At 41.4% G+C, this 14,964-nt stretch overlaps 2 protein-coding genes across 2 annotated transcripts; both read right to left on the reverse strand.

The window, feature by feature from the left end:
- Positions 1 to 373: 373 nt before the first annotated feature.
- On the reverse strand, positions 374 to 5,852 carry LOC132080951 (transmembrane protein 238-like). The gene is made up of 2 exons (XM_059484375.1): positions 5,476 to 5,852; positions 374 to 2,901 (listed from the first exon to the last, which is right to left on the reverse strand). Exons 1-2 carry the CDS (start codon positions 5,850 to 5,852, stop codon positions 2,892 to 2,894), a joined length of 387 nt encoding a protein of 128 aa, XP_059340358.1. The 3' UTR covers positions 374 to 2,891.
- Positions 5,853 to 7,413: 1,561 nt separating this feature from the next.
- On the reverse strand, positions 7,414 to 12,273 carry RSL1D1 (ribosomal L1 domain containing 1). Its single transcript, XM_059484236.1, has 9 exons — positions 12,174 to 12,273; positions 11,930 to 12,069; positions 11,001 to 11,139; positions 10,282 to 10,430; positions 10,043 to 10,144; positions 9,347 to 9,440; positions 9,134 to 9,262; positions 8,177 to 8,383; positions 7,414 to 7,940 (listed from the first exon to the last, which is right to left on the reverse strand). Exons 1-9 carry the CDS (start codon positions 12,207 to 12,209, stop codon positions 7,596 to 7,598), a joined length of 1,341 nt encoding a protein of 446 aa, XP_059340219.1. The 5' UTR covers positions 12,210 to 12,273; the 3' UTR covers positions 7,414 to 7,595.
- Positions 12,274 to 14,964: the final 2,691 nt, after the last annotated feature.

Genomic DNA, 14,964 nt, shown 5'->3' on the forward strand with positions numbered 1-14,964 from the left:
GGGTCTATATTAAAGCACCAGTCATTAAACAAAATATGTTACGGACTTTTCTGTCCTGAGCTAGTAACTCGTTTTGCTCCCAAAGATTGTATACACACACAAATTCTACTGCTTGAGCAACCCAGGTAAGCATGAACAGAGACTTTTATTTCCTGTGTATTTTCTTCAGTAACATCCATTCTGCTCAAAGCTTACTTTGGCTGAATATGTAAAATTTACTTCACCTACTCACACAAACTAGCTACAGCAACACCTGCCAGGATTTGACCTTAGCCCTCTCTACTTGGTATACACTTATGCTTCTTTTCCACACAAACTCCTACTGTAATAATTACATTGCTCCCAGCAACTCTTACAAGTCACACCAAACAGATTTTTGTAGGTGTTACAAATAATTTAATCTTTCCCTGATGAAGATGTTCCCATTTAAGCAGACACTATACACCACAAGAAAACTTCCATTAGATGCAGTTCATGTTTTAAGTCTAACAAGCATTTAATCCATCGACATAGTTGGAAGCTGGGGGTTGGCATTTTTCCTTTAGTGGAATGTAGGATGACATTTTGAGCTAGTTTTAAGACTTAACTAGATGGAAAAGACTCCTGTAGCCACACTTCTGGAACTAGTTTAGTTCTTTGTGATTTTGGCTAAGATTTTAAACAGCATGCATGGCACTTTCCTCAATGGCTAGAGGAATTCTTTTAGCTGTACAGCTCTGCTCACGTAACAGCAAGCAGTCCTAAACATGTCCAAGAGCTTCCTTCCAGTCAACAATGTAGAAGTTCTTTGAATGGACTTTGTGCTGCATTGAGCAGAGCTGATAAGGATATCATGAAACTAAAATAGTGTTAAAATATTTGTTAATGTGTAACTGCAGATGATTCCAGTTTGTGTTTAGTATTAGCCTTCCTGGTTTATAAGGCAAATTGGTTGCATGAAACAGTAACTGGATGCATTTTCAAAAAGAAAACAGTTACAATACTTACAACAGGTAACGCTGCTCCACAGCAAGTACAGTCTGTCTCCTTGCTTGGACTCACCATCTCAGCAACCTTCTACTGCTTTTGTGCTTTTCTGTGCTTAACATACTCCTTAACTGATGGATCAGCTCCTACATTTCATTTTTAAAACTTATCCTATTCATACTAGTAAACTAGTTGGAATTCCACATAACTTTTAAGTGAAATTGCAGTCTAGCTACCATCTTATGCAACAATCATTAAGTACTGATATTAGATTTAGGATTAATTACACTGTAATATACAAGGAATGCAAAGGCCTGCTCAATTCACTCTAGTAATTATTATTGCAACACTTGAATAGAAAATTTTCATTTTCACAGAGTAAGTATGTGAACTACATATATGAGTTTTGGCTTAATTTATAGCTACTTGTAATCATTCCACTTATTAAATAGCATATTTCATAATTCACTTTAAAAGTGAAACTATGGGGAATCAGAAAAAGCATTTCTTTCTGTTCAGAAAAATGAAATGAAAAAAAATTATAGCAAAATCTGATCTGAAATCTGATCTACAGGTTTTAAGGGAGGAGCTTGTTTGGTTTTTTTAATCAGGCCATTGTAACACTGCAGTGGTGTCACATTGCAGTTCCATTAAAAGGAGGGAACAAATTGCATACACCTCCTAAAAACTGCAGATAGTAAAGGAGAAATCACACTGCAGACCTTCAAGTTTAGTGTTCTTCTGAATTTGTCAAAAGATAGAGCATTTGGAAGACATTTTAAAATGAGAACATGCAAAAAAAAAGAAGTTACTCCAGTAATTTTACAAGAAAATACTAAAAGACATTTGAAGAGTTCATAAGGAAGTACAGCCACAGTGTTCTTAGTAAATATTTCCTTAATCCCACCTCTAGTATTCAATGAGGTGTGGCATAGAACAATTGTGCATTGAAATTTTAAGACCTATCAGTATTTGCTGATTGTGGCACCAAACTCTTAGTGTTAGTTCAAAACCAGAAAAATTCCTGAGGAAATTCACCACACAATTTTATCATTAGCACAATTTTAGGTATCACTAGCACTAATATAAATCATTTTCTAGGTACTGCTTGTTAATGTTTTAAAATGCCTTGGAATACTTGTTAATCAAGAGAGTTTCTTTTGGTCATGTTCCCTCTCTCAAATGCTTCAGCGTTAGGAAAATAATTTCCAACATCACTGGACTAAAAATGCCTCTTGCAAGAGTCATCATATTACATCATTTGTAACTACAAAGAATGTACTTGTATGCCAACACCACTGGTGTTATTTGTGTACTTATAAAATCTCAGATTCCAGGTTATTTCAGAATAACAATGAAACTTTTTACAAGAGACACTGTAAATTGTGTATTTACACTATAAACAACTTCTACTACATTTGCAGCTTTGCATCCACAGTTTAATATACACATTTTAAAAGCACCCTTACAAACAAAAGTATTGCACTGGCATTATAAAAATTCACAGTAAGTTTAACTTCCAGACCTTGGTAAAAAACAGTGCAAGAGCTTTTTGTCGTGCAAGAGCTTTTTATCCAAACCTTTCAGGTTATTAAAAATAATAATAATAATTAAAGCAATAAAACCAACTATATGACAAGCTGCACTGATTTTTCAGTGAATCAGGTTCAATTCTCTTTTAGCTCTCACTTCTTAAAGTGATTTTGTGAGATCTTTTTTCATAATTTCAAAGCATATCCAGTCCAACACTGAAACAGGTGCTTTTGGCAGATATGGCTCCACATGTCCATTTCATGGAGAGTCCACAATGCTTGCAGAGGTTATTCCACAATGAGAGAATCCTACTGTTTGGGGTAGGGAATCTCCTTCCATAATTTGCAGCATTTCCCCCACTTTTTGGGGCAGTAACTTCATTAGTCGTGTCTTCAACAGATCCTGAAGGTAACACATGAAGAAAAGGTTACTCCAAAATAGGCTTAGAACAAGTGGCCACATAACTCTAAACTGTTACTTAAGGTCAATCTTAAAAGTACTTTTCCTCATGTTTAACAGACAATTGGGACCCAAAGAAAAGATCCATCAAGTCACCAGCCCATCTCCAATAGTGGCCAAGTGTGATGCCTCATTGAAGAATATGGCATACAAATACACAATATTTCCTCAGGATATCAGCTACCTCAGGTCTTCCTGAGCCAAACATATTCTCTTTATATTATCATATATCTTCTGCTTTGTCCTCTGGATTTTTGAATCAGTACATTTTTATCTCTCCCACTGTCCCACATCAAGTAATCCCACATTTCAGTCACATAGCACAGGACAGTTTGTTCCTGCCTTGCCTTGGGAGGGAAGCACTTCATACCTGCCCCATAGTGACTGCATAGACCCCTGGAACACTTTGTATTCTGCATCTCTTTTCAGGCTTGAGGATCCTAATCTACTTGTTATTCCTTCAATAAAAGCATTGCATATCATGAGAATTCTCTCCTTTCTCTAGAATATAATTTTTAAGACAGGAAATCAGAACAACATGTAGTGTTTGGTTGGTTTTGTTTGTTTGGTTTTGTTTTTTTTTTTTTTTTTGTTTTTTTTTTGGTTTTTTTGCCGTTTTTTGAGGGGAGGAATTTTTTGTGAGTGTGGTGTTTTGGGGGTTTGTTTGTTTGGGTTTTTTGGTTGTTTTTTCCTTTCTGAGTGTGTGTGTGTGTGGTGGTGGTTTTTTTCCTGCTCGTGCAGACAATATCTGCCCAAACATGTTTAACCCGTTTGGTTAAGTTCATAAATATCTCCTGATGGGGAGAGGATTTGGTCTATCAGCAAGGAATGATCTGATTCAGACAGTTGTTTACGAGAAGTTCTAAGATACTTTAGGTGAACTTACTTCAAAAGGGAACTCTAAATTATCTTTCAAGGTGAAACCATTTATTATCCTTTGTTTCACCTTGCAAGTAAAATCAAAGAGTTTATATTCCAATACATAACATAACTCCTGTACACCTCCTGTTTTGGTTCCTTCTGAATTACCATTACTGAAGTTTGTTTACTGGAGCAACAGAAGCTGCTGGGATATTTTGTATTAAATCACTATTTATTTATTTATTTATACATCCCTATAGGACATATAAATCTAATGACAATCAGGAATAAGACTTGAAATATTTCAAAATAATGGATAAGTTTCACTACTAGGAGTTCATTAAAACAGAAAACATATCCATGTACACACATTGCATCTACAGAGATAGCAGATTATCCACTGAGCTCAATACCTGCAATTGCCATGGAATGGTTCTGAACAGTCATTTATAAATGCAAATCTTTCCCTGCAAATAGGGACCTGCCAATTTTAGACCCATTTCAGAAAAAAAAAAAAAAAAAAGAGATCTGAATATAGAATGGCTCATTTTCAACTGCCTGTTTTCTAAATTGCAGGTGCAGTTAATAATTAACTAAAGAGCAGTAACAATCTTTGAAAGTTGTGTTGCTGCTATTATTTCCTGCCTCCGACAAGTTTTCTATTAAGGAATAATTATCTATACTCAATCTCCTACTGTTAAAACTTTCTCTCAATAAAAAATTTCATAGCTTTCATGAAAGAAGACGATTTTCACATTAACTTTTCTGTAAATCAACTCTGTCTTCAGAATTTCGTTTCAAAGAGGAGCAGGAAAAGTTGATCTTGTACATAGTGAATCAGAACAGCAAGATGTTTAGAACCCTTGGACAGTTCAAACAGTACAAAACTGTTTACAGTTCCTTCAACAGAGGATTTTACATAGGGAAGTGAAGGCTTGACTTTTTTCCCCACACACATTTTTAAGGCATTAAGCATGCCTTCTTCCTAAATGAATATACTAGGGTGTATTGAAAAGCTTCATGTTCTTCAACCATGCTTTGAAATAGGATCAAGACACTTCCTTTACACATCAGGTATTATCACATCTTTTCTAGATGACTGAGGTTCAAGACAAACAGTTTAACTGATGATTGCATTTGTGAGTTTCAACCTCTTACCTACAGCTCTGTCCCCAAGTTAAATCCAAGTCAGCATTTCACCTTTCTTGTTCTCCAGTAAAGCAACATTTCATGGTGCTAACGAGGGGGCTTAGCTCGTGTGGGGCGGTGGTTAATGGCCATTTCTGGCAGCGTTTGGCTGCTGTGAGAACAGTTCAGAGCCCCACGGTTCCTGCGCTGCTCCCTGGCAGCAGCTCCGCACGCAGCCCCACCACCCTGCCCGCGCTCCGCTCCCGCTCGCCCGTTCCGTTCTTAGACGGCGACAGGAAGTGTCTTCCCTGCCTAATCCCACTTGTGCAATCTTTCCCACTCGTTTTTTTACCACCCGAGCTGAGAAAGATTCCACACTACTTTCATTTTAAGAACTCAGCTGCGTGCAGGTGGTTTAACCTAGCAGGTGTTACACCGAATCTGGGGCAGGACAGCCCTCCCGAGCTCTGGCCGAAACCAGCGCTCGCAGCCGCTCTCCCCTCGCTGTCCCGTCCCGCTCTCTCTCACCTGCCGGGCTCGGCGTGGCGGCCCCGGGCGCGCTGCAGCTCCAGCTCGGCGGGGCGGGCGGGGGCGAGCGCGGCCGTGAGGCGGAGGCTGACGCCGTTCACGAGCCGCCGCAGCAGCGTGTCCCCGCGGCCCTTGGGCGCCGGCAGCCCCACGTCGTCCCGCAGCTCCTCGAGCGGCACCTCCAGGTTGCCCGCGTACCAGAACACCCACCAGACCAGGCTGAGGAAGATGCCGATGCCGCCCGCGTAGATGAGCAGGTCGGAGAAGAACACGTCGGCGAACACGCCCGCCAGCAGCACCGCCAGCCCCACCGCGTCGAAGGCCAGCGCCAGCCAGAAGGCGGCCACGCAGCGGCCCAGCCCGCCCGGGGCCGCCATCGGGAGCGGCGCCACCGCCGCCTCGGGCCGCGCGCACCTGAGGGCAGGGCCGGGCCGCGCCCTCCCACCCGGGCAGGTGTAGCCACGCCCCCGGCGCTGAGGGGCCGCCCCCACACACCTGAGGGCTCGGCCGGGCCGCGCCTCCGCCCCCGCAGCTGCCCGCAGAGGGGGGGAAGGCGGGCACACACCGCCCTCAGCGGCCCCCGAGCCCCCAGCCCGCCGCGGTGCGGCTCGAAGGCTGAGCCGCAGCGACCGATGGCATTTGGGAGGTGAGGCGAGTAGTGCTCGCTACCGTTCCCAGGTGAGCCGGACACGGCTGGGCCCGCCTGAGGCAGTGCCCCCTCAGGTACCGCAGAAGGGAGGCACGTCAGAAAAGGGGTCCGCGGATGAACAGCCAGTTCGTTGATCTCCGCACTCACAAGGGAGCAAACTGGTCGCAGACAGCAGAGATTTGCAGGACAGTTACAATGTGCATCTGCAAATGCACATAGACTCCTTAAACTGTGCTTGAGGAGACTTAAAAAGAGCAGCTGGAATACAAGTTCAGGTTGACAAACAGGAAGCAAGTTGTCAAGGCAGGATGTAAAATTCAGTAAGTAAAACACATATTTTAAAGGCAAGACACATATTTCAGTTTGTCTTTGTATTAATGACCTGATACATATCTTTTTACACTCCCAAGTCCTCAAGCACAAGAACTGTATTTAGATGTAGTATCTCCTGTGCCTGCTCTCACAAGGGCTTTATATCTAACACCTTATTTAATGATGCATAAGTCACTGTTCCAGCAACTAGAAGCCAACAGGAACTATGACCAGGCCTAAGAGAATGGGTACTTCCCACATTTTAGTGGAAATAGTGTGCATTAAATGATACTGCTGCTACTCTTCCAGTGCCAGTGAGTGCTATTGGTTTACTGGGATTACTATCACAGCTTTTGGTTCACAAAATAGTTGAAAAGTTACAAAAAGGTCGAAAAAAGTTGACACCACAGATCAAGCAGAATATTTTCATATTCTTATTTAGCACCCACTTTCTTCCTAGCCAATATCTTGATATGAGGATAAAAAGGAGATGTGGTAGTTTTTTGAAAGAAAAAGTAGGCTGGTTACTTCCTGTTGATTAATCTTGTCTCTTATTCCTATTTGGAGTTTTTACCACTAGGATTTTCCAACACAAATCTGCCTCATATTCTCACTCTGCAAAGGACAGACAAGTTATCATACAGAGAACAACAAAGCAGTTGTGTAAAATTTCAAATACATCACCTTTCAGTCCTGAAGTATGTATTTTTCATGCCATAACAGGACAAGTTCACTTGGCTGGCACAACTGGAATTCACACAGCCTTTGGCTTTCAGATGGAAGAACAACAGTTCTGTGACCATCATACAAGAATACTCTCAACTGTTCTGGTAGCAGAAATAAAGCCCAAAACTGAAGGTAAGATTTTGCTTGATGTTGTAAAATATATGTATACGGTTAAAGCAAAACCTCTCTCTTCCCTTTGACACCTGAAAAATTTGAGTGTTTTTGGTTTGGGCCAGTGACAAATAATGTGATGGGACCATTAAAACAGGGAGTTTATTTGTACCAGCTTGGAAATTAGAAGGAAACCAATGAATCATTACAGACCTTGGTGCAAAAAAGCTCTTGGGATCAGATTTCCTAAGAAGGTATTTTACTTCATCAATAACTGTGTTTACTGAAAAAGATGATACAAAATATGTTAAACAGACAATGTTCATGCTGACTGTGGCACGCGCACCTTTCTGGGTGTCTGCTTCTGTGCTTTTGAAGATTTCCTGGCTGACTGTAGTGACTTGCCAGCTTTGGGTGTTGCAAAAGACTTTGCTTCAGGTTTTTTTGGAGCCTTTTTCATGTCTTTTTCTTTTATTGCTTCCTTTGGCTTACTGACCTGCTTGGCTTTTTTCTCTTTTGATGGTGTCTCCAAGTTTGCACTCTCTTCTGTAACTTCAGGTTTTGATTTTGGAGTATCCACCACTAGAGATGTTTTCTTTCTCTTACCAAGGGGTGTTTTGGTTTTCTTGCCCAAATTGTCACCTTTTCCTGAATTTGGTCCCATTTTCTGTATTTAACACAAACAAAAAAATTACCATTCCACCCAAGAAACATATTTCCTGTTTTTAAGGAAGAAGGATCAGTGAAAACCATTACAAATGACAATACTTTCAACTGAACTGTGCTCTAGTCTTGAAGTATGCTACCACATACTGTTCCCTAAGAAACAATGAAAAAATGAAACAGTTCAAAATCTTTAGCTTTAACTGAAATGCAAGTTCCTTAATATTATTCAACAATTACCTTCAGGTCAGCTGAGCTCGTTGTTTGTATAGGCACCAGTTGTGGAATTTCTTCGTCATCACAATCACCTGGTTCTTGGACCACTTCTATCTTTTCTTTTACCACAGGCTCCTGGGTACCAGCAGCAGCTTTACTTTCTTTTGTCACAGTGACTTGACTTGATTTCAGTTTTTTAGCTGTCTTCTTCACTTTCTTGGGTTTTACCTTCTAGAATTAATCAGAAGTACATCTCACACAAATCCCCATGCCATTTCTAAATGTATAATAACTGTTTTAATGTGGTTAAAAATTAGATAGTGTACCAAGATTAAAGATTTTTATTCAATAGACCTGGACTCATTTAGCCATATGTAAAATATGAAAAAATGCATTACATGCAGAAGTTTATTATAAGTAGCTCACAACTACAGTAATGTCAAGCTTACAGTCTCTAAGTTGAATATTCACGGTCCCAATTTAATTTCAGACAAATGAATATAAACAGAAGTTAGTACAAAGGAATAGCCCATTATTATTTTTTAACAAGTCTGAGGTCCCCCTATATACACAAATATATGAGATTGAGAATTATTCAGATGCCACTGATTAACGAACAAAAAACAGATGCATAATCTGAATCCACATATACATTAATGAGTGTATTTTCAGAAGGTAAATATGGATAAACAATAGAAGCAAAGCTCTAAGAATGAAACTCCGGTTCTTTGAATTCAGGTCTAGAAATGATTTATTTACAGTTTACTTTAATTTCATAAAGTAAAATCTGCCATAATTTCAGTATCATTGCTGAGTATTTGAAGCACTGAGGTAGGAGTGTCTGACCAGTTTTAGCCATAAAGACCTGGGACCAGTTCTAATGCATTTAAACCCAAAATAACAATGAGTAGAAGGAAAGCAAAGAACTACACCTAAATGTACAGATTTAATTTATGCAAAGTTTGAAGAAATTTTGGTTACCTTTACTTCATTTTTCTTGAGGGATGGCTGTTTGTCAAGCTCATCCAGACTGGAGATATCCGCAGTGAATATTGGGAGTGCAACTGATTTAAGTGTTTTGAGGTGAAGAATTTTTACATTTTTCCATTTCTGCAAAAACAAAACCAGTATATTATGTGAAAATAAGGCTGAAGAATGAATCTATTTATCTGTAATGCAGTCAATCAGCAGTACCTTTGGTAACTTGTCACCAATCACTTTTGCTGCTGCAATGATATTCTCAAGTATCTCATCCACTTTCATCCCAGTGTGACCTATGCGCATTGTACTGGAAAAAGAAGTTAATAATAATTATATATGGGCAAATAAACTTATTTCAAGTCACTTGTTTTGTTTAGGCATACCCAGAAATGCAAAAAGCCCACTTATCTGCAATTATCATAAAGGAGGGATGGCTATTGCAGAAATCTTTTGTGATAACACTTAGAAGGGATTCACCTGTATTCATCTTTCCAATATTTAGGTATGCAACTTCTACCTTACATTACAAAGCATTACTATCAATTTGGATCCTTTCAGATACACAATACATGAAAAAAAAATCTTACTAGACTAGAATATTTTGGAAATAGGAAAATAATATTAAATTACATTAAAACTAAGATTGTACATACACTTTCACAGTGACAGGTGCCTAGAAATTCCTTAGGTAAAAGGAAAAAGAAACAAAACCCCTCAACTTCACAGTAAAACTTAAGTAGAACTACTAATTTAGCTATACAGGTAAAAGTTCAAAATGCCCTCCATTTGGAATGGTAACCCTTAATATCTTTTTTTCACATACTAAAGGAATAAAAATAACTCACTTAAAATTCCTACAGTTATGACAGAACCATCCTTCAAGTGATGTATGAATCTATTTGTACTTACTAACAGCACCCTTTGTTGTTAACTGGGAGTGTAGTCCCTTGGATATGTTTTTCCAGTTCCTTGGCAAGATCTTTGGCTTTCAGGTTTACAGATAAAGGTGCCCTAAAACAGAAAGGGAGAGGGGTAAAAAAAGGAAACAATTAGAAAACCCAAAAGAAAACCAATTCCTCCATTACTACGAAGAATCTGATCTTAAAAAAGATAATGTAAGAATGGATTTCCAAAGTTTAAAGACCTACTTTTTCTTTTCATAGAAGTGTTTTCCCAGATGTGAGGGCAAAAGCCTTCTAATTCGGTCATCAGACAGAAAGAGATCAAAACTGTTCAGGAGGCGCCGCTTGGCTTCAAACATTTTATATTCCTTTTTGAGGGTTTTGTAGGAGATGATCTGCAACACAAGCACCAGTTTAGCCCCTGCTGCTGAAAATGCAACCTGAAATGCTTCTCAGAACTGCACAGATTAAAGCTGCATAACTGACAGTCCACCACAGTGCATTCTTTCAGAATGCTGAAGACCATTACAAAGTATCCATTTCCTATTGTTTAAAGAATATGGATCTCTTGCATAATAACTGCACATCACAAAACAGAACTTGCATACATCAATAACATCCAAATCAAGGTTAAATATAACATGTTGTTATACAGTTTTATTGCTGGTGGCATAAATAATCAAACGTGAATTCTCCCAGTTGGTTACTCAAACTAAATATTGAACATTTATCTAGAAATTGTATCTGATTACTAAAAATCCTGTTTCAAACTGAAGAAATTATTCTGAGTAAATTTTGCATTGTAGAAACATCACAGTTTGTGTAGTCAGAAAAATCTTACTAGTGTATGTGAATGAGAATTAGAATATTAAACAGCAGAAAAGAACAACTACTTGTATTCTTTATGGTGATACAACAGAAAATAAATGACAGTACTGTATTATACCAACAAGGACCACCCTTACCCGGCTAATACTTCTGATCCCATTCCGGAGTAAAAGTTTCTTGTACAGATTTTCAGTCTGTTCTGCTGATAAGTTTGGTTCATCCTTTGTGAACAGGCAAACATCAGCTGTTTCTGGTCGAATGCCATGGGGCAGTGGTCTACAATGAGAATATGAGATATATAAAAAATGTCTAATAAGAGAAGTTTTCCCCAGAACTAGGGCTACACTGAAGATGAGTCCCCTTTAACAACCTGCCTGTATGTACACTTTGTTAACTATTAAATATTCTCAGTGGAACCTACAGTTGATAAGCATACAGAACTCTAAAGGTGAAACCATCAAACACCACGGCTCCAGTCAGACCCAAAGTGGAATCCTCTATCCTGCCAGCAGCCCTTACCACACGGGTCCGAGGAGGAGGAGGACCCTCCATGCTCCTCCCTTCATGCCATGGCTGCATCCATGCATTAGAAAAAAAAAGTTATAACACCGTGGCCCTGATAAACAGATGTAAACTTTCTCAATGTAGTGCAGCTACAGCCTAAAAAGAGACTTCTAATTCATATTCAGGTTTGGTTATTAAAACAAAGGAGTATTACTAATGATTTGGTAGTGGTGAGTCAAGACAAGGAAGGTGATTCTAGATATTTTCTAGATATAGAAATAGGTAATATCTAGATATTTTCTAAAGCTTAAGGACTGAAAGGCACATACCCTGTAACCGGCAACCCACAGAACCAGCATCCTGCATGCAATAAGCTGGCACAGCCCAGCAAAAGTAGTACTTATAGCAAAAGTAGGGGTAAAGCAGCTTCTGACCCGGCAGTTCTTAGCCACGGCATAGAAGCTCCCAGGACAAGGCCGTGGCAGTCAAACCCCTTGAGCTCACAATCTGCAGTGTTCTTTTCCAAGCCCTGTAAACATGCGGCCGGATATCAGTGTCTTACATTCTGATGAGCTTTGCCGCCTGCGGGACCTTCCACACCGTCACCAGGAGATGAACGCTCTCGCCCTCGTTGAGGAGCAGCGCGTCTCCCTTTGCCTTGCTTCTGGAGAAAGCCAAGAGAGCCTCCACCGCCTTCTTCACCTGCAACGGCACCACAGCGGCGCCAGCCGCGGGTCAAGCCCGGCCCGGCCGCGCTCCCGCCGGCCCTGCTCCCCGCAGCCCATGGGCGCGCCGGTCCCACATACCTGGGCGCGATCCAGCGGGCTCCTCCCGCTCGCCATGGCGCTACCGCTCCGGGCACCGGGACACCGGGACACCGGGACAGCGCTCCCGCCACGTGCGGCCTCCGCGCCTGCGTGCGCGCCGCTTTCCGGGCCGGGGCACCCGAACGCTCTGCTTCCGGGGCAGGGCTCGCTATGCTTGGGGCTCAGCGTGCGCTCCGTGCTTTCCTGCCCTGCGCACGGCAGCGGCTGCGGGGCCGGGGCAGGGCTCGCTATGCTTGGGGCTCAGCGTGCGCTCCGTGCTTTCCTGCCCTGCGCACGGCAGCGGCTGCGGGGCCGGGGCGGGGCGAGCGGGGCTCGGGCTCACCGTGCGCTCCGTGCTTTCCTGCCCTGCGCACGGCAGCGGCTGCGGAGCCGGGGTGCGGCGGGCCCGTCCTGAGCTTGCAGGCAGCTTTGCCCGGCAGGGTCACCGGCTAACCGGAGCAGAGTGCCGGAGGCCGTCAGTTTATCTCGCTTCGGCACCACGGCCAGAGGGAGGTCATGCCGGATTGCTCGCAGTTGTAGCCACCGTGTCTTCACGGTGAAAAACGTTTAGTCGGGCTCGCCTTGTTTTATGGATGGTGCTCTCGTAGTCCAGCCCCGGGTGCTGCTGGCCCCATTGATTCCAGGGGTGGCTTATGTTTAGCCTGCTGTGCTCCTGGCGCTTTCCAGAGCTTCCCCGGCCAGTCATTTCCCAACCTGTGTTGCCGCTGCTCCTTCCCAAGTGCAGATTTGCATTTGGCTTTTTTGAGCATTGACGGGTTTGTGTTGCCGAGTCTTTCCAGCCTATCTAGGTCTCTCTGTTCATGAGGGTAATGGTTGGTCCCAAGTTTGATGCCCCCTGCAAACTTGATATGACCGTACTTCAGGTCATTGTTGGAGATACTAAACAGAGCATAGTCCTGGATAAATATCAGCAGCGCTCCATTTGTTACTGGCCTTCAGGTGGAGTACAAGCCATAATCTCTGCCCTCAAGTCCTGTTATCTGAACAGTGGTTACCCATCTAGTTGGTCCCCCAGCACACCATCATGTTTATGAAAAATTGAGCGTGTTCTCCAGATTCCTTCTTTGAAGACTATCCCTGATTTTACTTCCCATATTTCTGTCCTTTTGCACTGGAGTGCTGTCATAAGTTCCCTGTTTAGCCAGGCCAGTCTCCTGATAGATCTACTTGTTTTACTGAGTATTCAGGAGGAACTGTTTGTATGATTGGAGGAGGTTGTCCTTAAACACCTGCTGCCAGATTTCCTGAGCTCCTTTGCCTTCAGAGCTGCCTCCCATGGGATCCTGCCCACTGGTTCTCTGAATAAATCAGGGTCTGTCTCATGGAGTCCAGGGACTGTATTCTGCTGCTCATTTTCCTCATCCTCTGTCTTGAGCATGGCTATTTCCAGCAAACCACCGATTATCACATCAAACCACTTCTTTCTAGTGTGTGACTAATAAAGGCAGAACTGCTGCATCTCCAGTTTAGGAATGCATTGACTGACTACATGGAAATAGCTTAATTGCAGAATGCTTATTCCATTGATTTCCATGCTGGATAAGTACATTGTTCTGAAATAAAATTTAACCTGGAATTATTTTGGTCTCATTCTCACAGTGCTGTGTGTGCCCTGGCAGCTTTAGGTTGTCTGCATCCATCACACAGGTAAACTGCTCTCTGGATTACACAGCTATGCATAACCAAGGCTTAAATATGTATGAAATTAGGAGTCTTAGTCATTCACTCTTCTCTGGATTTTTTTCCTGCTCTTTGTCTTTCTATGTATGGTTTTATTCCTTCTCATCAGATGTCTTCCAACAAAATTTGTTGCTCCATCAGTGTGGCCAGTGCAAAGAGAAATTAAAATACCCTTGTTTCTTGGCAAGCTGCTTTATGTAGTGATTTATATTTTCTTTCTGCTGTTAGTGCCCTTGGAGCAATAGTAGAATAGTTGATGGTATCAAGACTTATCCAGACAGGAAGGAACTATACAGACATACACTGATTTTAAAGAGTGGTAAAAGCATCCTGAAAAATGGAAGTTTTCCTTTCCTATTGTGTTATTTAAACAAAACCAAAACCAAATCAAAACAAAAAAGAAGCTGGCTAAGAATATGTCCTTTGTTGCCATGTCATATGAAGTACTGATTAGAGAAAATAGGAACACACAGGGTAGCCAAGGAGGGCAGACTCATTAAAACCTTTTCAGTACTGCTGGAATTTCTGCATGTGATACTGGCTGCAGTGCTGTATATTCTGTCTAGTAGCCTTGCTTCTATCTTTGCACATTTTAGGGCAGCTGTATTTTAATAAAATGTCGACATTAACGTGACATGTTAAAACAAAATAGAAAAAGTCAGATGACTGGAACATCTCTCTGAAAATGAATGAGCCAGGCTAGTCCTGTAAGATGTGATTGAACAGCATGTTTGAAGACTGACTTTACTGGGTCAGTATAGCATTAATAGGATAAAACTGCAAGGACTATTATTAGTGACTCAAATTTGATTTTTTCACATATCAGTCTCATCCAAGGACATTTTTCTGAAAAAGTTTTGGTCTGACATGACTAAATTTTACCAAATGTGGTTTAACTGACTTAGTCTAATAATTTTCTCTTGAAAGGTACTTGGCATAGCTAATAGAGCTGTCTTGGAAAAGTTAAGTTAATCTATGAATAAGAAATATTTTGGCTTAATACAGCATGCAATGAATATAAACTATAAAAGAGCAGACTTTTAATTTAGCAATGTCATAAATTTACAGTTACTCCTACAAGGAAATCAGG

Source organism: Ammospiza nelsoni, chromosome 17, assembly GCF_027579445.1.
Source record: "Ammospiza nelsoni isolate bAmmNel1 chromosome 17, bAmmNel1.pri, whole genome shotgun sequence".
NCBI lineage: Eukaryota > Metazoa > Chordata > Aves > Passeriformes > Passerellidae > Ammospiza > Ammospiza nelsoni.

Coding starts and splice junctions, on each gene's coding strand:
- RSL1D1 (XM_059484236.1), bottom strand. CDS start 12,209: ATGGCGAGCGGGAGGAGCCCGCTGGATCGCGCCCAG. Junction 9,441..10,042: donor AACAACAAAGGGTGCTGTTA/GTAAGTACAAAT, acceptor TTCTTTTTCCAG/TACAATGCGCATAGGTCACA. Junction 9,263..9,346: donor TTGGTGACAAGTTACCAAAG/GTACTGCTGATT, acceptor TTGTTTTTGCAG/AAATGGAAAAATGTAAAAAT.
- LOC132080951 (XM_059484375.1), bottom strand. CDS start 5,852: ATGGCGGCCCCGGGCGGGCTGGGCCGCTGCGTGGCCGCCTTCTGGCTG.